The sequence below is a fragment of the Macaca thibetana genome, chromosome 4 (assembly GCF_024542745.1).
Source record: "Macaca thibetana thibetana isolate TM-01 chromosome 4, ASM2454274v1, whole genome shotgun sequence".
NCBI lineage: Eukaryota > Metazoa > Chordata > Mammalia > Primates > Cercopithecidae > Macaca > Macaca thibetana.
Window position 1 is genome coordinate 80,252,193 of NC_065581.1, and position 22,341 is coordinate 80,274,533.

Below are 22,341 nucleotides of genomic sequence, written 5' to 3' on the forward strand. Positions count from 1 at the left end.
ACATCAATTTTTTTCACCGCATACCCATAGTTAAGGTTTTTTTTTGTTTTTTGTTTTTAATTGTTATTGAATGAGAGTGCTTCTAAATATTAAAGGGCTTAGATAGGAAAGGAGTGGTCTTCCAAAAACTATTTTTTATTTTATTTGAGACAAGGTTTTACTCTTTCACCCAGGCTGAAGTCCAGTGGCATGATCATAGCTCATTGCAGACTCCTGGGCTCAAGGGATCCTCCCACCTCAGCCTTCTGAGTAGGTGGGACTGCAGGCATGCCACCATGCCTGGCTAGTTATTATTTTTGTTTTTTTAGAGACAGGATCTCGCTATGTTGACGAAGGTGGTCTTGAACTCTTGGCCTCAAGTGATCCTCCCACCTCAACCTCCCAAAGTGCTGGAATTACAGGCATTAGCCACCACACCCAGCCTATCAAATAGCTTAACATACAAATTAGGAAAGAAATTTGTCTTAAAATACATACTAAGATGTGTGGGGAAAAGAATACATATTGTTTTTCCTCTGCTTTCACACCACAACAATCAATGCAGAAGACTTCTATAACCCTAAAACAAGTGATTATTTCTCCCTTACCAGCAAGCAAGCAGTTCTACAGTGGATACCAGCTGGATGTGCTGCAGTTCAATTTGGACACTATCTACCTGGAGATAGTATCAGATCCCACAGGTTGAGGGCTGAGCCTCATAAGACTGTTCCCCTCTTTGATGCCAATCACAAGCCCCAGTTTGTTTTACCTGTGCTTCTGATCAACTGGCTATAAAGTTCCACAATCCTTTCTTTAGGTTTAATTTGCTAGAGTGACTCACAGAACTTAAGGTACTGGTTCATTATAAAAGACATTACAAAGGATACAAGTGAAGAGATGCATAGGGTGAGGTCTGGGTGAAGGGATGTAGAACCTTCATGCCTTCTCCAGGAGCGCCACCCTCCAGGAACCTCCACATGTGTTCAGCTGGCCTGGACGCTCTCTAATCATCCTTTTGGGCCTTTTGAGACTTCATTGGATAGGCATGATTGAAGCATGAACAGCTGTGTAGAAATGTGTTAGGACATAAAAGATTTGATCTAATACTAACAGACAAAGTGGAGGAACCCAGCAAGACCCGTCTGTCAGATTTTTCTTGGCCTCTCTGTTCAGCATTCGTTCCTTCTGGGTATGGGGCAGGACCCCTTCTGAAATGGAGGTCTTTGACCTACAATGAGACCAAGTAGTCCAGAGAATTTTGTTACGGCCAGCTCTGAGATAGAAGGGTAGAGGAAGATTCCTGCCTTAGGGAGAAAAAGATGAGCAGAGGGCAGGAAAAAGAGAGAAATTGTTTTTTGAGGCCTGCTTCTGAGGCCCAAAGTTCCCCAATATTATAATAAGGGCTGTGGGAGTTATGAGCCCGGAACCATGGATGAAAACCTAGACACACTCTCACTCACAGTACCACACCAGGATGCTAGTTTTCAAACTGATATGACAGATAATCACTTTGATATCATAAAAAGAAAAATAATCATTTTCAGTATGTCAAGGTTTTGTCTTAAAATTTGATGCAGAAGCTTCTGTTTGACATGTTAGAACTTCTAACATTTATCATTTGAAGTTTGAATAATTCTTTATTTCTTTACAACATCCACAAGAAATTTCATCTAAAAGTACAAGTTTGCTTAAAGGTAGTTAAGTTTTTTTTTTTCTAAAGGGTTCTGAAGAGTCTGTTTCTGAAGATATACTGGGAACTCTTTTTAAAGGCAAGTCATTAAATGATGGAAATTAATTTGCCTAACTAGGTACATAATTTTTAGATTAATCAATATTCATGAAAATAGATTTCATGGTATCTAGATAACTCAAAGAAGAAGACCCAAGTTGTCGATGAAACTTAGCCAAAATTGTGATGGAACAAGACAAGGATTACGTGTGTGTGTGTGTATATATACTCTTATATATACATATATATATACTCATATATACATATATACTCCTATATATACATACATACATATATACACACACACACACACACATATACACACACACACACACACACTCTTATACTGCCTTTGGTCATTTCATATATTATGGCAAAAAAAATCCAGTTACTTTTGCACCAACCTAATATGTCAACCTGTTTATTCCTCTGTAAAATAAGTCTTTGTATATTTCTTCTAAATTCCAGTTCTAATATAGTCTATTTATTCTGAGTCTTCACTTTGTGACGTTCTATCAATACTTGATTATAATACTGAATTCTAGGTTCAAACTAAAGGATTACATTTATTATAAGATCTTCTTTACATAACTAATCTCCTTTGAGTGGTTGATAAGATAGGATCTGTGTACAGAAATTCTGCCCTGACCATTATTTCTAAGGAAATGTTATGGTTGAAATAAATAAAGCAAAAGTTGCTTTGTCCAGTTAGAAAAATCAGTTTATAAAAACAAATGGGCAATGATAATCTCATGTAGATTTTCTTATAAACATTAGAATTGCTTACTATAATTTGATATACTGGGACAATGGTTATACCTCTTCCAAGTAACTGTAAATATCTATTGTGAGGCCAGACTTTATTTCAAAGTAGTAAAAATAGGTTGAAGGCTATAACATTCCATGTTCCAGCTGTCTTCTCACATCAAATATTAAAAATTTACCAAAAAAAATCTAAAATGCCTCTCTTCTCCATAAATTTGTTTTGGAAAATATCATTTTTCATTAAAAATGTTACTCTGTTAACAGGTAACGAGTTTATTTTTTAAACAAATTAATAAAGTTTGTAACATTTCCTCAGTTTTAACTTTAAATATGGTGTATGTAGGCAAATGTAGCTAACAAAACACAAAGATCTACAATTAACATTTTTTATAATACTATGCTAGAAAATGGAAGTAAAATGAATGCAATATTTTGCTTTTCTCAACTACATTAAAATGCTTTCTTCAAGGTTTTACAGAATAATGCAAAGTACCAAGTAGTACCCAAAAAGCTGACCATAGGCAAACGCCTAGCTCAATGTCTACATCCAGCATTACCAGGTGGAGTTCATCGGAAGGCACTTGAAACATATGAAATTATCTTCAAAATAATTGGACCTAAGCGACTTGCCAAAGATCTTTTTTTATATAGGTAAGAAGAATTTTATTCTCTCTATATATACACAAATAATAAAAGAAAATGTATTGCTAAACTATTTTATACTTTCTCACTAAAAACTACAAAATTGAAAATTCCTTAATGATTAGAAGTTTTCAGATATCACTCTTTGTTTTGTTTTGAGATGGAGTCTTGCTCTGTCACCCAGGCTGGAGTGCAGTGGCAGGATCTTGGCTCACTGCAAGCTCCGCCTCCCGGGTTCACGCCATTCTCCTGCCTCAGCCTCCCCAGCAGCTGGGACTACAGGCGCACGCTGCCACGCCTGGCTAATTTTTTTGTATTTTTAGTAGAGACAGGGTTTCACCGTGTTAGCCAGGATGGTCTCGATCTCCTGACCTCGTGATCTGCCCGCCTTGGCCTCCCAAAGTGCTGGGATTACAGGCATGAGCCACCACGCCTGGCCTCAAATATCAATCTTAATATTTGAGTTAAGTGATTCAGAAAAATGTAGAACAGTCTTTAATGTCTTTTTGTTGTTTTATTGTTAGATACCATTTATTAAAAGTTTTCCTTCAAAGTTGTTGAGACTATAGTACATTCTACCTTTTTAAGCTTGAAAACTGGTCTGAGAAAAAGATAGGATACCTTGATCTCTCAGCAACTTTCAACATCATTGACTCTTCTCCCCTTAAAACAGTCTTTTCCTTTGGCTTTCATTGTACCACATTTTTCTGTTCAGTTACTCTTTCTCAGTGTCCTTTACCAGTCTTTCCTCCTTTACCCAGACTCCACACAGAGTTTCTTAGGGCTCATTTAGTGCAGCACCTTCTTATATTTTCACTTTGTAATCTCTCGTTAGGCAAACTTAGCCATACCCATGATTTATTTTTTATTTTAAATTTTACTGTGTACATTTAAGATACACAACATGATGTGAGATACCTACAGATAGTGAAACAATTACTATAGATAAATTAATGTAGCCATCATCTTACATAATTATTTTTTGTGTATGTGACAGGAGCAGTTAAAATCTATTCATTTAGTAAAAATCCTAAATAAAATATTATTAATTATAGTCTTCATGTTGTACATTAGATCTCTAGATTTGTTCATGTGACATTTCCCATTTCCTCCTGCCCGTGGTAACAACTGTTTTATCTTCTATATGCTGACTCCCAACTGGACATTTCCAGTGCTGGCAGCAGCTTTAAACTCCTGCTTGCTTGACATCTCCATATAGATCTTGAAAGGCAACTAAAGTTCAACCTGTTTAAACTTTCCTCTTCTCCTATTAACCTGACCTTCCTGCAATGTACTATATTAAAGCTCAATAAATGGTATCACCATCTATCCATTTATACAACCCTCAGATCCGAGAGCCACACTTGTTACCTTGTTTTCCCCACCCACGTTTTCCCACCTCTGGTGTACATAGTCTGTTGTTCAGAGTTATGTCTCATGGTGGTTAAGAGAAGAGATGGTAGAGTCAAACTAGCTCTGTTATCTTTGGCCTTTGTCCTCACCTGTTTGTGTTTGTGTCCTCACTTGCACAACAGAAATAAGATTATCAACCTCATAGGGTGGTTAATGGAATTGAAAGACTTCATATATGTAAAATGCAGTGGGCAACTTATAGTAAGTTCTTAATACATGTTAGCTACTATTCTGATATATGTCTCAAATACATCTACTTCCCTGAACCTTCACTGGCAGCATGCAGTCTAAGCATCATCTCTAGCTTGGGCTTCATCACTGACCTAACATTCATCCACCATCTGTTCTTATCCTCTTCTACCCTGTTCTCCACATAGTACCAGTGTAATCTTTTTAATATATTAAATAATGTTACTCTCTTGCTAAAAAGCTCTATTGACTTCTTCTCAGCACACTTAAGAAAAAAAAATAAGAAAAAGGCTTTAATATGGCTTTGAATAATTCCTGAAGTACTGTGACCCTGGCTCTGTCAGTGACCTCAACTCTTAATAAACTAAAACTAAACTATTATTATTTTCCCCCCAGTTTATTCCACTCAGGTCAACAGGTCTCTTTGCTTATTATTCCTCGTTTTCTTTGCTATTCTCTTGATCTGTAATTCTCAAATCCAGGTCTCTGATCAGATGTCAGCTCCTCAGAGGACTTGCTTAGTTATTATCTGAAATGGTCCTTCTTCCACATTTTTATCCCTAGTATTCTGTTCTATTGTGATATGTTTTTAGGTAGGTTTTTTTATTATTATTATTTATTCTGTTGGTATATGTTGGACTTTAAAAAAATCTATAAATTGGATAAAAAGGAATGAAATAATGGCATTCACAGCAACCTGAATGGAATTGGAGACCATTATTCTAAATGAAGTAACTCAGGAATGGAAAAACAAACATCATATTTTCTCACTCATAAGTGGGAGCTAAGCTATGAGGATGCAAAGGCATAGAGTGATACAGTGAACTTTGGGGACCTAGGAGAAAGGGTGTAACAGGGTGAGTGGTAATAGACTACACTTTGCCTACAGTATACACTGCTTGGGTGATGGGTGCACCAAAATCTCAGAAATCGCCACTAAAGAACTTATTCATGTAACCAAATACCACCTTTTCCTCAAAAAACCATTAAAAAAATTTTTTAATTGATGAATTGATGCCTTTCACCCATTTTGGAAAATTTGCAACCACTATCTTTTGAGATTACCTTCACATCTGTTCTCTCCCCACTTATTAGGTCTTCCCACCATGGCTTCTCCATCTCTTAACCATTCTTCATATTTTCTAATTTTTTGTCCTTCTGTGCTGCATTCTCAGGAATTTCTTCTGACCTAGTTTCCAGGTCACTAATTCTGTCTGTCTCTTCTTTTTTTTAACCACTTAACTTTTCTTTTAAACTGTTGATATAATTTACATTCAATAAAATGAACAGATCATAAATGTTCAATGTGTGGTAAGTTTTGACAAATTTAGTCAATTTTGTAGCCACCATTCAAAATAAGATATAGAACATTCTTATCAATGCAGCAAGTTCCCTCCTACCCCTTTCTAGTGGAAACCCCTACTGTCCAACTATATATATTTCCCTCATTCTGCAGCTTTTAAAACTTTCTGAATGGTATTTTTGAAGAACCAAAAGTTCTTTATGCTGTCTTTTGAAGAAAGTTTTTTTTAGTTGATTTATCAACCTTTTATTAAGTAGTCCTTTTTGCTTCTTGTTTAAGGAATCTTTGCTTAGTATATTGCTGCTAGAATGTGGACATATGAAGGTGTTTTTCTGTATTGACATTGTATTCAGAAACTTTGTCAAGTTCACTTGTTCTTTCTAATAGCTTTTGGAATTTTGAGATGTAGTCACACTATCTGTGAATGGTGAGTTTTCTTTTCCGATTTTAATAATTTTATATCTTTTTTTGCCTTATTGTATTGACTAGGGTCTATAGTAGAGTGTTAAAGAGAGTAGGGTCAAGTATATCTGTCTTATTTCTCATTTCAGGTAGAAAATGTTAAATATTTTTGAAGGTTCAATCAGCCTTTCATTTCTGGAATATATCCAGTTGGCTCATGATTTAGAGTCCTTTTTGTATCACTGGATTTGCTTACTTTGTTTTTTTTGTTTGTTTTTGTTTTGTTTTGTTTTGTTTTGTTTTTGTAGTTTTACATCTTTGTTTAGTAGAGAATGGCTATGATTTTACATTTTTATCTAATTTTGGTTTCAGGTTTATGCTAAATTTCATATTGTTCTCTTATTCCGTTCTGTGCAACAGTTTTCATAACATTGGTGTAATTATTTAGGTTTTATCTGAAATTTATCTTTGTGGGAAGATTTGTAATTACAGATTAATTTCTTTAGTAGTTATGATACTATTCAAATCTATTTATGTCAGTTTTAGTAAGTTTTTTATCTCGAAATTTGCCTGTTTTTACTAAATTTTTAGGTGCATCAGCCTAAAGTTCATAATATACTCTTATCTTTGTAACATGTAGGATCTATAGTGATGTCTCCTCTTTCACTTTTGACATTGGTGACTCAAGCCATCCTTTTTTTTTTAATTGATCAGTCTTATCAGGAGTTTATCAGTTTTGTTAGTCTTTTTAAAAACCAACTTTTAGTTTTACTGATCCTTCCTACTGTGTATGTGTTTACTCTCTCATTTTTACTCAGATAAGCCTTCTCTGACCACCCTATTTAGAACCTGCCTCTGCTCTAGTCTCCTTGTTATTCTCCTGTAACTTTTTCTCCTCTGCTTTAACATTTATCACCATCTGATATGTATGTATGTGTTAAGAGATACAATAACCAAGCAATTAAAATATGTACATATATACTCTCCAAAAAATAAGCTTTATGAGGTTAAAGAACAGGGATTTCTTACTGTGATTAAGTGCTCTATTCTCAGGATCCTGAGGAACTGACAGATAGTAGACCCTTAATAAATATTTGTTTAATGAATAAAGAAATGCTATTTGTTATACTCAATTCTTTGATATTTCAAAATATTATTAAAGAGAAATGAGCAAGGAAATATTATTAAAGAGAAATGAACATGAATGTCTTTTTTTTGAGACGGAGTCTCGCTCTGTCACCCAAGCTGGAGTGCAGTGGTGCAATCTTGGCTTACTGAAACCTCCGCCTCCCAGGTTCAAGCAATTATTCTTCCTCAGCCTCCCAAGTAACTGGGATTACAGGCACATGCCACCACCGTAAAAAAATACCCAGCTAATTTTTGTATTTTCAGTAGAGACAGGGTTTCACTATGTTGGCCAGGCTGGTCTCGAACTCCTGACTTTGTGATCCTCCTGCCTTGGCCTCCCAAAGTGCTGGGATTACAGGCATGAGCCACTGCGCCCAGTCGAGCATGGATGTCTTAAAAATAGTATGTAAAGCCAGTAAAGGTATTTTTAATAGTAGTAAATAATACATTCAAAGAATGATGTTAAGAAAACTGAGCATTGCCGAATCAGTGTTGCATGTGATTATCTCATAATTGATAGATTTTCCTTTCTTAAAGCAAGATTTACATAATTCATGCCTGCTACTTTCTACCTCTTAACAGAAAGTTTAAGCAGCACAGTTATTCTTCATTTGTAGTATACCTATTTTTATCATCAGTATGTTACATAAAATTAAACCTAGAATACCATTTCTAAATATGGCAGATATTCTTGTATACATACACACACGTTATGGAGTAAATGATATCATTGTTCTATACTTTTTTGAAGTATCACTATTTTAAAAACTAAAGTTTATATTAAATGTAGATATGTTTATTTTTAATTAATGATTTTTTCATTTCAATGTTTACGGTTTAACGTAATTAAATACAAATGCTTTTAAAGTTCTATAACCTATTACATGATGTAATACCATATTGCCTCTTCAAGCTTATTTCTTTTTAATGTGATACAGTGTACAAAGATGTTACTAAGAAGGCTAGAAGTGGAGTTTGAATGCCTTAAAATATTTAGATGGGTATGTAAAGTGAGCTTTTGGTAATACAAATCTGGATTGCAGATTAGACAGATACTGTAAAGCAGTCAGCATTTAGGTGGCAGTTGAAGCCAAGAGAATAATTGAAATTACCTAGGTACATTGTAAATCACAAGGAGGAAAAAAGGAATGAGGACATTTTGAGAGTATTTAGGAGTCTCAGTATTTAAATATCAGGTGGGGGAAAGTAGCCTGTGAAAAAGAGTCAGAGATAGAAAGTGTACCAGGAGGCTGGGCTCAGTGGCTCACGCCTGTAAAAAAATGAGAACAGTTTCAGCGGAGGGAGTAGAAGTATCGTGATTGATTGATGATGGAAGGTAATAAATAGAAGAAATTTATATATGTATTTTAATAATTGATAGAGAATGGTAGCTTTAAGACAGAAGGTTAGTTAGAATAAAGATTTTGGGGTTTGGTTATTGCTGTTACTTTTTTCTTGTTTTAGAATTATGAGGAAATATGTGAGTACATTTGTATTAAAAAGCAAAGATGTCAGTTCAGGAAGAAAGAAATTACAGAAAAGAAAAACAATAGTGGATGATGCAGGTCCCTGGACAGGCGGGTCATGGCCCTGGGCACATTGGAAAAAAGGTAGCCTGGAAGAGACTGAGAGACTATGGCTGTATCTTTAGATCAAACAGTACCTAAAATGAGAGACAGAAGAGTAGAAAGCTGAAGCCATTCTTACTTGATGATTTCTATTTTTTATAAACTAGGAGCAAGAGAGATTCCTAATTCATTTGTTCTTCACTTGCTAAGTACAGGACATGGTGCTTGAAACTTAGGATACAGAAATAAAAATATAGTCATGGTCCTTTGTTTTCTGATATTTACAGTCTGTTGGAAAAGATAGACATTAAGCAATTCAAATAAAGAATGATAAGCGCGTTTTGGTAAGTAAATATTGTCTACTATGAGAACATCAAATAGGGAGCCTAACCTAGTCTAATTAGGAGATAGTCTTCCTAAGGAAATGGCTTCTTAGGCTGAGGCCTGAAAGTTTAGGAATCCCCCAAAGAGGGTATAAGTAAGGGAGTGAGAATTGTATCTGTCAGAGCAGCATATGGAAAGGTATGGGCACTAAAAAGAGCATAGAAGGTTCTGAAAGGAACTAGAAAGGAATTCTTCAGTATAGCTGGAGCAGAGGGTACAGGAGTAAAATTGGTGAGTATATATGGACTGTTCAGAGGTATGTAGTAGCCATTTTTTAAAAGATGTTAAAGGCCTCATTGGCAATGGGAACTCATTGAAAGGTTTTACCGAGAGCTGCTTCAGGGCAATAATAAACCAATACATGTTAAAACATGAAGAGTAAGATACGATAGCAGTTGCTTCTAGGTAGCTATCTGGTGGAGATACAATTTGTTATATTCAAAAAATATCTAGGAGAGTGACTTGGAGAGAGAACTTGATGACCTTGATTGATAACTGATTGCAGGTTAGAGTAGAAAATTATTTTTTTTTTTAAATTTTTGAATCCAGGGTCTCACTCTGTCACCCTGGCTGGAGTACAGTGTCATGATCACAGCTCATTGCAGCCTCTACCTCCCAGGTTCAAGCAGTCCTCTACTCTCAGCCTCCCGAGTAGCTGGGACTGCAGGCACATGCCACTGTGCCCAGCTAATTTTTATTTTTTGTAGAGATGAGGTCTCACTATGTTTCCTGAGCTAGTCTTAAACTCCTGGGCCTAAGCAGTCCTCCTACCTCAGCCTTCCAAAGTGCTTGGATTACAGGCATGAGCCAACTTACCCAGCCAGGTTAGAGTAGAAGATTTTTAAAGCTACTCATGAGGCTGAGGCAGGAGGATTGCATGAGTCAAGGATCAGTCCTAGATTTATAGCTTTTGGTCAGCCAGATAGATAGTGATGCCATATTTTGACATGACAGTTATTACAGGGAAGGCACATGTTTTGCTGGGGCACATCAGGGGAGAATTCTGTTTTGGAATTGTAAAATATGAGGACTTTGTGAAACAGCTAGGTAGCTATTGGGTTTATAAGTATAAAACCCAGGTGAGAGAACTGGTCTGTTTTAATGGATGTAGTCATTAATATACAGGTATCATTTTACGCCAATCAGTATAACTTTTTCATCAGAAATAAATAAAATATTTATACATATAATTGTGTATGAATTAATATTGTATAGTTATTTTGCTTCCCTCTCGTCTTTTTTTTTTTTTTTTAATAGTTCTGGATTATTTCCTCTTCTTGCAAATGCTGCCATGTCTGTGAAGCCAACATTGCTCAGTTTGTATGAGATATATTATCTGCCTTTGGGTAAAACACTGAAACCTGGTCTACAGGGATTGCTTACTGGTATTCTTCCTGGCTTAGAAGAAGGATCAGAGTACTATGAGAGGTAAGATCATATTTGGTGCAGTTATGTAATTGAAGTCATGGATTTGTCAGTAAGCATATTTAGGTAAAATATGTTTTAGCATCACGAATGAATTATTCTAGACAGTTCAGTATATCACATGAATATTTCTATAGCAATGAAACATTATAGTTTAGTCTGTGTATCATACTGAAAATATAGCTAGTGGTAAAAGCACAGACTTCGGAGGTGGATGTCCTGAGTTGAAGTCTTGCCTATACAGACACTGAGCTTAGGGAAGTTTTCTTAATGTCTGAACTTTATTCAGTTTCCTCATCTTTAAAACAAACATAATATCCTTTTGTTTGTGTTATTCTAATAGCAAATCACCTAGTCCTTTGCCAAGCACATGTAAGTCACTCAAGAAAATTGTGACCCATAACTTAAAATAATATAACAGATAGGACATGTAGATTAGTGATAAGAATGGAAGATTAGTCTATGCACTAACAATTTTTAAGTTGCTGATGGGGAAAAATAGCTTAGTACCAGTGCAGTGCTGTTTCATTAGCTGTTGACGTGGTACTCTTGATACCTAACTGTTCAAATGAAGTTATTTGATCTGTTTGGACCCTATTATTATTTTTGGGGAGTTGATAATTGTAGGCAATGCATGATGGCATTAAGTATCTCTAATAACTCATTACTAATATTCTTATTAAAACACTGAGTTGAAGTAGCAAAAATAGAAAATACCAAACTTACTTTATGAGTAGACATAATTATTTAAATATTTTATTCAAGTACATTGCCTAGTTACTATTTTTCAGCTGCTCTCCTCATGCAGTAAGAATCTAATTCTTAATATATTGAATTACCTTTTTAAAGGCTCCTTGGAGAAAAAATAATTTTGTCCTCAAAGCTAATCAGTTGCTTTTATTAATTTTTTTTTTTTTTTTTTTGAGACAATCTCACTGTCACCCCGGCTGGAGTGCAGTGGCCTGATCTCAACTCACTGCAACCTCTGCCTCTCAGGTTCAAGCAATTCTCCTGTCTCAGCCTCCCAAGTAGCAGGGATTACAGGCACCTGCCACCACAACTGGCTAATTTTTGTAGTTTTAGTAAAGACAGGGTTTCACCATCTTGGCCAGGCTGGTCTTGAACTCCTGACCTCGTGATCCACCCCCCTCGGCCTCCCAAAGTGCTGGGATTATAGGCGCGAGCCACCGCATCCGACCCTCTTTTATTTATTTTACTTTTTTACTTATTTGCCTACAGTTTCATAAATGTAATATGAAATTATTTCATTTAGCTTGGAAATCAGTTTTGTTTAAAATAGTTATTTTTCTCTAAAGGAAGCATGGATTTGATCCACTTATAACTCTGCTAGTTATAATTAAAAATTTAACATAGAAATTGAATAATGGTCCTTATAACTGTGGTATCCTATGATTTATCTTGTTAATGTTTTGCTAGGTATTCCATATAAGTTTTATAAAAGAATTTGTAAATGTTATTCTTTTACCACATACATAAATTGAGGCCAGAAGAAATTACAGTGTTAATATTAAGTAGCAAGTAAACAGTGTGACTCATCAAATTCTCTTCACTATGCTACAGTGTAATAGACTTTTATGTTACTCATTGTTTATCTTATGTTAAAAAGGATTCAGAGAGTACATGTGCAAGTTTATTACTTGGGTATATTGCATGACTCTGAGGTTTGGGGTTTGGATGATCCTTTCACCCAGGTAGTGAGCATAGTATTCAATAGGTAGTTTTTAGCCCACCCCCCACTTCTTCCCTCTTCTAAAAAGTAATCTTTAACTGTATTCCTTATTAAAGTGGTAAGGCATCTTTGATTTTTATCATAGATCTAATTCATTAAAGTTTTAAACTTTATAGTGTGTGATTTCAAAAAGAAAGATTTGAAATGTCCTTTTAAGATTTTGTAGAAAGTCAACAGAACATCTATTCTACTATAGGATTACTATTAACTAAAATGTATATGATATTTTATTAGAGTACTTTAACAACCTAGTGAGGTAGGTAGGTCTTGTGGTGGAGTGTTTTGTTGTCGTTGTTCTCTTCATTTTACAGATGAGGAGACTGAACTTTTAAGAACAATGAAGTGACTTCCTCAACGTATACAGCTAGTAAATGGTGGAGCCAGGACTTAAATTCAGTCCTCTGACTCTAAAGTATATTCTTCTTTCAGTCTATCACACTTATTTCCAGGGTGGGACATATGACTATAACATGGATGTTTGCATACATCTTTGGAAAAGAACGATTTATTTTTTAAAATATGAGACTAAGTGTTTCCCTTCTTAAACCACTTTATTTATACCTCAGAACAAATACATTGTTGGAAAAGGTTGCTGCTGCTGTGGACCAGTCAGCATTCTACAGTGCCCTGTGGGGTAGTCTTCTCACCAGTCCTGCTGTGCGTTTACCTGGAATCACGTATGTTCTTGCCCATTTAAACAGGAAGCTTTCTATGGAAGATCAACTTTATATAATTGGCAGTGATATTGAGCTAATGGTAGGTCTAAAAATATGGTTGCTCATTTCGCAAATATTTCTTTAGAGCCAGACACTATTCCAGACATATATTGAGGATTGTATAATGAACAAAGTTCCTATTTTCATCGAGCTTACATTTATCAAGGAAAATTAAAGGCCAAAATAATAATTATTGTTTTTAAAAGCTTAACTTCAGGCCTGAAGTGATCCTCTCACCTTGGCCTCATAGCCTTCTTTATAAGAAGTGAATTTTAGATAAAGTAATATAGCCAGATTCCATATGGAATTTATGTGAGAAGATGTACTAAAACAGATAGTGAAAGATAATAGGAGGAAAAATCACATTTATTACTTACTTATACAGTATTTTTCTTTTTAATTTCAAGATTAACAAGAGAGGGCAAGCTTTGTATCTCTAGAGTGCTATACTCTTAAGAGCAAGAAATACAAAACCCTCAGGGATCATTTTGAAAAATTAAACAATTTGATTGATCATAATTTACTTTTTCCCCATATGATTATGACATTACTGATATTTTAATGCATATTTCTGATTAGATTTGTTGAAGTTAATTTATGTACACCAAAATTAGCCCTTCTTACACTGTAGAGTTACCTGAATTTTGGCAAGTACATAGAGTCATATAACCACTATTGCAATCAAGATACAGAATATTTACATCACCCTAAAAAGTCCTCTGTGCCTTTTTTTCAGTCACTCCCCTTCCTCTACACTCCCAGGCCCTTAGAAACACTGATCTGTTTACTGTTTCTATAGTTTTGTTTTTTCTAGAATGTTACATAAACCATACTGTATATAAGTGGACTCATTTTTTGTGTTCTTTAAATCCATGTTGGTCAGGCTGGCCTCAAACTCCTGACCTCAGGTGATCGACCCACCTCAGCCTCCCAAGGTGCTGGGATTACAGGCATGAGCCACTGCACCTGGCCTGTGTTCATATACCATTAATCAGCTGATGGACATTTGGGTTGTTTATATTTTTTGGCTGTTAAAAATAATGCCCGATTGAACACTCATGTATGAGTTTTAGTATGGACATGTGTTTTCGTTTATTTCGGGTATACGTCTAGTAGTGCCATTTCCAAGTTTTTTGGTAACTGTCGAACTTTTTGAAGAACTGGCAAACTTTTTTCCAAAGTGACTGCACCAATTTTTATTACCACTTGCAGTATATGAAGGTTTCAGTTTCTCCACAGCATTGCCAACACTTGTTGTCTTTTTTATCATAGTCCTCCCAGTGGGTATAAAGTGTTCTCATTGTCATTTTGAGTTGCATTTCCCTAATGACTAACAATGAACATCTTGTGGTTGGTTATTGGCTCTTTGTATATCTTCTTTGAATAAATTTCTATTCAAATCCTTTGTCCATCTTAAAAATTAGATTATTTGCCTTTTTGTTGTTGAATTGTAGGAGTTCCTTATACATTCTGGATATTAAACCCTTGTCATATATGATTTGAAAATATTTTCCCCCATTCTGTAGATTGTCTTCTAACATTCTTGATAGGGTCCCATGAAGCAAAAAAGTTTTAATTTTGATCAAGTCCAGTTCATCTAATTTTTTTTCTCTTGCTGCCTGTGCTTTTGATGTTATAGTTAGGAAACCATTATCTAATCCAAGGTACCAGAGATTTACTTTTTTCTTCAATGCGTAAGTTTATTAGAAACTGCCAAACTATTTTCCAAAATGGCTACACTTTTTAAATTCAGGTTTTAAAATATACTGTTACATTTCTTTTTAATGATTTAATGGAAATTTTAAACAAATCATTTTTGACTTATTTAAACAAATGACACACATGGAAAAATAATTCCCAAATATCACAGTCAAAGGAGTATTCTTTCTAATATTCAAAGAGCTACTATAGACAAATAAAAACAAGTAGAAAATGGATTTGAACAGATAATTAACTTAAAGGAAATAAAAATAATTCAGACATAAAGAGATGATCAACATTGTAATAAAGAAATAAAAGTTTAGCTACACCAAGCCAGTTTTCATGTCAGATGGGCAAAAATACAAAAAAAAAAAAAAACCCATATATATATATATATATATATATATATATATATATAGCTAAGCAAGCATGTGAAGAAACAAATTGTCATGTAAAACTGGTGGGAATATAAAGTGATAGAAACCTAATATAAAGCATTATGCTGTGTATTTATTGACACAGTCTCACTTTGTCACACAGGATGGAGTGCAGTGGCACAATCTTGGCTCACTGCAACCTCCGCCTCCAGGGTTCAAGTAAACTCCCTTGCCTCAGCCACCCGAGTGGCTGGGATTACAGGCATGCACCACCACACCCAGCTAATTTTTGTATTTTTAGTAGAGACAGGGTTTCAACATGTTGGCCAGACTGATCTCCAACTCCTGACCAAGTGATCTACCCACCTCAGCCTCCCAAAGTGCTGGGATTACAGGGGTGAGCCACCATGCCCAACGGCATTATGATGTTTAAATTGTAACTGCACATACCCCAAGACCTGGCAATTCTATTTTGAGCAATTTATCTTACAGATGTATGTTATGTAAGTATTATATATTGTAACATTATTTACAATAGTGTTTAGAAATGTGTAAGTCCGCATGATTAGAAACTTAGTTAAATAAATTAGAGTTCATGTATGAAATAAAATACTTTGGCCATTAAGAAATGAAGCTCTTTAATAATAAGGAAAGATCTCTAAAACATGTTAAATGAAAAAGGCAGGTTTGAAATATATGTATGGTGTTTTTCTTGTATTTGCAGGAAATATTCACTAGTAAAACTGTTGCCTACAAAACGGAAGTTGGATAGTTAGAAGTTGTGCTGTATAGTCTTATGTACTTCTTAATTTTTAAACCATCATGATATATTTACTATTCAAAATAATGTAAATATCTTTAATTATTGATTAGATCCTCAGAAGCATACTTTTGAGAAAATGAAGAGTTGTTACATTTTCATGGCAAAAAATTCTCAGCATAATAGACAATAGATTAAAGATGCTGTTATTTCAGGTAGAAGCAGTAAGTACTTCGGTGCAAGACTCAAGTGTACTTGTACAGAGAAGCACACTGGACCTCATACTCTTCTGTTTTCCTTTCCACATGAGTCAGGTAAAATATTAACGCTGATATTATTATAAGGCATTCTTGGAAAACTATAGATTGATAATGTGTAGTTATTTTTTTAAAGGCATGTGTGTTGAATTCTTGTATAAATGAGTAAGCACGTAGAAAATAAGTTCCTTTTTAAGGAGTGGAATTTGTTGTGGAAAAAAAACCTAAAGATAAAAGCTTCACTTATTTGATAAGAATAATTGAAGTAGATTATTTCATACTTTTGAAAAAAGTTGTAACATATAAAAAGCAAGAGGTTCTCTATTGCTAACTCTGAGTAAGCCAAGACTGAGACCCAGGCCTTCTACCCAGCCATCATCTGTACTGATGTTATGTTGTCTTGTTTTGGTGATTTTAATATGCATGCCAGATCCTTAGCAGAGTTGACTATAACTTAAGAGCCACATGTTTAGTCACTGTGATATTCTATAGTACTTTTATTACAAATAAGTGCAACTAACTTGACAAATCATAAACGAAGTTCATTCCTAGACCTTAATCAGTGCCCTCATTTTAAAAGAAATGATCTAAATTCCTTTGAGTTCTAAACCTTTATTTATTCCTAAAAAGGACTATTATTTGAGGTTTTCATAAGAACTGCAATGAATAGATAACTGTAGTGAATTTTCATTATGACTGGCCAATTTTTTATTCATTATTAAACATTTTTCTTTTACTTTATTTAGTTTGATATTGAAATATTAGTAACTAAATAATTCTACACTTCATTGTCTATACTTTCACTAATTGGAACATAAACCACTCTGTTTCTATTTTGAGACTTTCACCCTTCAACCAAGGGACTTTATTCTGCCCTCTGGCTTTTCACAAAAACAACTATTGAGTCATCTTAGCATAATCTAAATTAGGGATAGCCAAACAGCCCAAAAGTTAAGAAAGGTTTTTGCTTTTTTAAAGGCTTAGAAAACAAAGAAGAATATGGCAAAGCAATGTATGTTATCTGAAAGTCTAAAATATGTACTGTCTGGATCTTTATCCAAAAAACTTACTGACTTTCACTCTTGAACTTTTCCCATTGCTTTCTTACCTTTCAGGCATTCAACATCATTAGGCCCTCAATTGACAGATGTCTCAACAAGATCTGAGGAATTAAGTCATAGTAGACTCAAGAGTAACTTAATTTGTAATCTTAACATATCAATGTTTCCTAAGCTTTTCTCAGCCTGTACTTTCTTACTCTGCCTTCTCTGTAATCCTGTCAGCCAAAATGTTCTAGATTCTTACATTCTATAATAGGTATTATGAAAACAATAGCTTCGTTGAATGTTTTTTAAAAGTATACACCCAATTCTAATAATCTTATAATTCTAATACCTTTCTCCCCACTACTCTACCCAATTCTAATACAGTTCTCCCTCTAACTGTATCAAACTGAATAAGAATTATGATGTAGGTACCTTAGTGTTCCACTTTCCCTCTTTCTATGTCTTTCATATAATAGAATACAATCCGAGTATGGATTTTATTATAATTGTGACTTAACAGTGCCTTCATTACCATATCCCAAAAGGATGATTGCTGTTGGGAACTTCAGCAGAGAGATGGACTGCTACACTTCTTTGTTTCCTGGAAAGCTCACCCAAATCTGTAGTACTTACACCTTTGAAATTATAATAGACTTTTTTTCATATTAGAAATAGATGGTGATATCAGTTGTAATCAAGAAGCATCTTCCTTTTTTAAATTTAGTTTTTAATGGACACGAATTGTATATATTTATCCTGTACAACATGATGTTTGACATATGTATATATTCTGGAATCTGTAAATTGACCTAATTAACATTCATTACCTCACACACATTTTTACAGTGAGAACACTTAAAATGTACTCTGAGCAGTTTTTAAGAATACAATACATTGTGGCCAGGCGCGGTGGCTCACGCCTATAATCCCAGCACTTTGGGAAGCCGAGGTGGGTGGATCATGAGGTCAGGAGATCAGACCATCCTGGCTAACACGGTGAAACCCCGTCTCTACTAAATGTACAAAAACAAATTAGCCAGGCGTAGTGGCTGGCGCCTGTAGTCCCAGCTACTCGGGATGCTGAGGCAGGAGAATGGCATGAACCTGGGAGGCAGAGATTGCAGTGAGCCAAGAATGCCCCACTGCACTCCAGCCTGAGTGACAGAGCAAGACTCCGTTTCACAAAAAAAAAAAAAAAAAAAAATACAATACATTGCTAACAACTATAGTTACCATGTTGTACCATAGATCTTTTTGAACTTATTTTTGCCATCTGAAATTTTTTATCCTTTGACTAACATCTTCTACTTCCTGCTTTCTTAAGAAGAGTAGTTTTTCTCCCAAAATAAGATGGGGAGACATTTGTACTTTTAAAGATTTTGTGACAATATAATCTTCATATCTTATGTTGGATAGATCAGAAGTTCTCAAATGCTTTAGTTGTAGAACCCCATTACACTCTTTAAAGGTACTGAAGGTCCTCAAAAATCTTTTGCTTGTATTGGTTAGCTTGTCTATTGTGATTTGTTCTTTTGGTTAAAGTATGTGAAGAAAATCTGATCTCACCTTGATATGTAGTTGGAAAATCGAGGAGTATTTCAGTAGCATTTTCTGTTAAAATTACATATTCTTTGATATTATACGAAAACTTTGAAGCTATAGATTTTAAAAATTAGTTACAATATTGAGTCTTAAACTATATCAATGAACTTTTCATATTCTATTCCATTAAAATCCACTGGTCTATCTTGTACTTTCAGTGGATCTTTCAGTCATATGTGCTTTTGTAACATCATGATTGGATATTAAGGAAATACTGGCTTATTGAATTATGCAGATTTTCCAAATGTTTTCACATTTTATTATACAAGATTAATCATGTTTATTACTATTGCCACTGATCTCATCAGTAAAGATTTTTAGATATTGGGAGAAACTTTTAATCCCAGTATTGAGAAGCTTTCAACCAATTCAAATCAAAACAATACAATTTCAGTCAGATGCAGTGGCTCACACCTGTAATCCCAGCGCTTTGGGAGGCCTAGGCAAGCAGATCACTTGAGGTCAGGAGTTCAAGACCAGCCTGGCCAACATGGTGAAACCCCATGCTCTAATAAAAATACAAAAATTAGCTAGGCATGGTGGCACATGCCTGTAACCCCAGCTACTCGGGAGGCTGAGGCAGGAGAATCGCTTGAACCTGGAAGGCAGAGGTTGCAGTGAGCCGAGATTGCGACACTGCACTCCTGCCTGGACTATAGAGCGAGACTCCATTTCAAAAAAAAAAAACCCCAAAAATACAGTTTCAGTCTAAATGCAAGTTTTCTATAATTCTGCTTTTCTTTTAGAAGCTCAACTTTTATTATTTGTCATGATTAATATTATTTTCCTTGCAATGACAGGCTCACTTTGAGAAAATGACTACAAAATGTCCAAGCCTGAATAATCATAGTTCGTATTAGTAATTCTTCAGGTAAAAATGGCATTCTTTGAAAAAACTAGCAGTTAAGCTCACAACTCAGTTATACGATTGCTTTTCCTTGAGACAACCGTCATACTTCAGTATACATCAGAAGTACATTTAGTACTTTTTTTTTTTTGAGATGGAGTCTTGCTTTGTCACCCAGGCTGGAGTGCAATGACGCTATCTTAGCTCACTGCAACCTCCGCCTCCCAAGTTCGAGTGATTCTCCTGCCTTAGCCTCCTGAGTAGCTGGGACTACAGGCGCCAACCACCATGCCCAGCTAATTTTTTATAATTTTAATAGAGATGAGGTGTCACCACATTAGCCAGGATGGTCTCGATCTCCTGACCTTGTGATCCACCTGCCTTGGCCTCCAAAAGTGCTGGGATTACAGGTATGAGTCACTGTGCCCGGCCACATCAGAAATACTTTAAGTGTATCTTTCACTCTATTATACAGAATATTAAAAGACATGCACTCAAGGGTTGATATTATTTTTTGATTTTACTACAAGTACATAGCAGTAAAAGTATAATGATTACAAGTATAGTGGGTGCTACTGCTATACTGCCTCTTTTCATGCTAAGGTGCCAGCAGTTTTATCCACTATTGCATGATCAGGGCATATGTCAACAGAACAAAAAGCCCTATAACATCTTAGTATTGTTATGAATATGCATAGTTTTGTTATGAATATGAATAGCTAGTTTTTACTTTATGGACCCCCTGAAAAAGTCTTAGAGATACCTAGGGGTCTTGAACCATACTTTCAGAATTGTACAGATCAATAGAAGACATTTGTGTTCAAAGGCATGAACCTAATCTGTCAGTTGTTAGTGATCTGTGTTCTGTATCATCTCAGTTAATTCTCTAAGGTTCCTTTAAAACAAATGAGCTGGGTGAATCCTTTCTAATTCTATCAAGAAGCATGGTAATAAGACAAAGTTCACTGGTCTGTGATTAAGGAGAAGTGAGTTCTCCATCTAGCTGGGTCACTAACCAAGCATTTGAATTTGGCTAAGCACTTAGCCAAAACCTCAAGAACCTGTGAGGCTTAGGTTCTTTACTTACAGAGTGGTTGTTAAACTAGTCAATTTCCACATTATTGTCTAATTCTCAGATTCCAAGATTCTATTGTAGAGCGATTATCTGGCAGTGTTCTTAAAATTAATAGCAAGTTAGTTGCTTTTCTTCTGTTATGGTTTTTATAAATTTACCTCTTTTAGCTAAAACCCAGATCTCCTTTAATCATTTTTTTAAACATTGAATTAAGGATATTGGGAAAAAAGAAAAAAATTATTTCTCTTAAAAAGATGTGGAACAAAATGAGAGAAAAATTAAGATTAAAGCTGGATGATTGGTAGAAAAGGGTTTATTATGTTGTTTTCTGTATTTTTCAATATGTTTAAAATACTGCAAGATAAAAATTTTTAAAAAGAATAAATGACTGAGTGGATGAAGATGGTGACCTTCTAAGGAGTTTATAGCCAGTTGACAGCATTATAAATGTGAAAGACTAATGGCATATGATTTTCTTGTGTCTGTTCCATCTTGCTCCATTTTATTTGTTTTATGTCAGAATTTGCTTTTATTATATAGATAAAGAACTTCAAACTGGAAGTTAAAATAATTAAGTTACAATTTCAGTTATGCAGCTAAATAGCCATGTTATCTAACTTTCTTCCTGTGTCCTAATCTGTAAAATGTAAGTAATAATTCCTGTGTTTGAAATAATACATGAAAGTACTCCATACGCCCTAATGTTCTAAGCATATTTCAGGGCAAATTTAAAGAGGAAAAAAATATGTATTGTATATTGTTAAATATAACCATATTCCTAACTTCCAGGCCACTCGACCGGATATGATCAGGATCTTGTCAGCAGCCCTTCATGTAGTGCTAAGGAGGGATATGTCTCTGAATCGAAGACTTTATGCATGGCTTCTTGGTAGGTATTTGATGTCTACGGTCATAATTGGGGAAAAATGGAGGGAGATTTGTCTTGTATAAGTATTACCAAGTTGTATGTATTTCCTGAATTTAAAAACTAAAATTTCTTGTTTAAATGGACAATAAAAATATAAACAGTATTAGTTGTGTATTGTATGAAGAAATTTCAGCAGCTTTATAGTTGAAGAGGCTATTTGAATTCATAAAGTCATGTTCCCTTGTCCTTAACAAGATGTTTTTCCCCTTACAAATTGAGGTAGTTGTACTGTAAGTTAGTAGGCAAAGAAGGATGAGCTGATAATCAAAATGCTGGCATACTATCCAAAACTTTGAATTCATCAAAGGAATCAGGACTAGTACCATTGTCTTACACATCATACTAATGTCCCACT

The 22,341-nt window shown here is 34.9% G+C and overlaps 1 protein-coding gene across 12 annotated transcripts in view; it reads left to right on the forward strand.

Annotated features, from left to right (window-relative positions):
* Window positions 1–22,341, forward strand: part of DOP1A (DOP1 leucine zipper like protein A) — a 108,720-nt gene that overhangs the window by 34,130 nt on the left and 52,249 nt on the right. For all 12 annotated transcript variants that reach the window (XM_050788087.1, XM_050788091.1, XM_050788090.1 and 9 more), the window contains exons 3-7: window positions 2,943–3,124; window positions 10,760–10,930; window positions 13,244–13,433; window positions 16,447–16,545; window positions 21,848–21,947. In XM_050788087.1, the coding sequence (XP_050644044.1) occupies window positions 2,943–3,124; window positions 10,760–10,930; window positions 13,244–13,433; window positions 16,447–16,545; window positions 21,848–21,947 (742 nt within the window). The remainder of the gene's footprint in view (window positions 1–2,942; window positions 3,125–10,759; window positions 10,931–13,243; window positions 13,434–16,446; window positions 16,546–21,847; window positions 21,948–22,341) is intronic.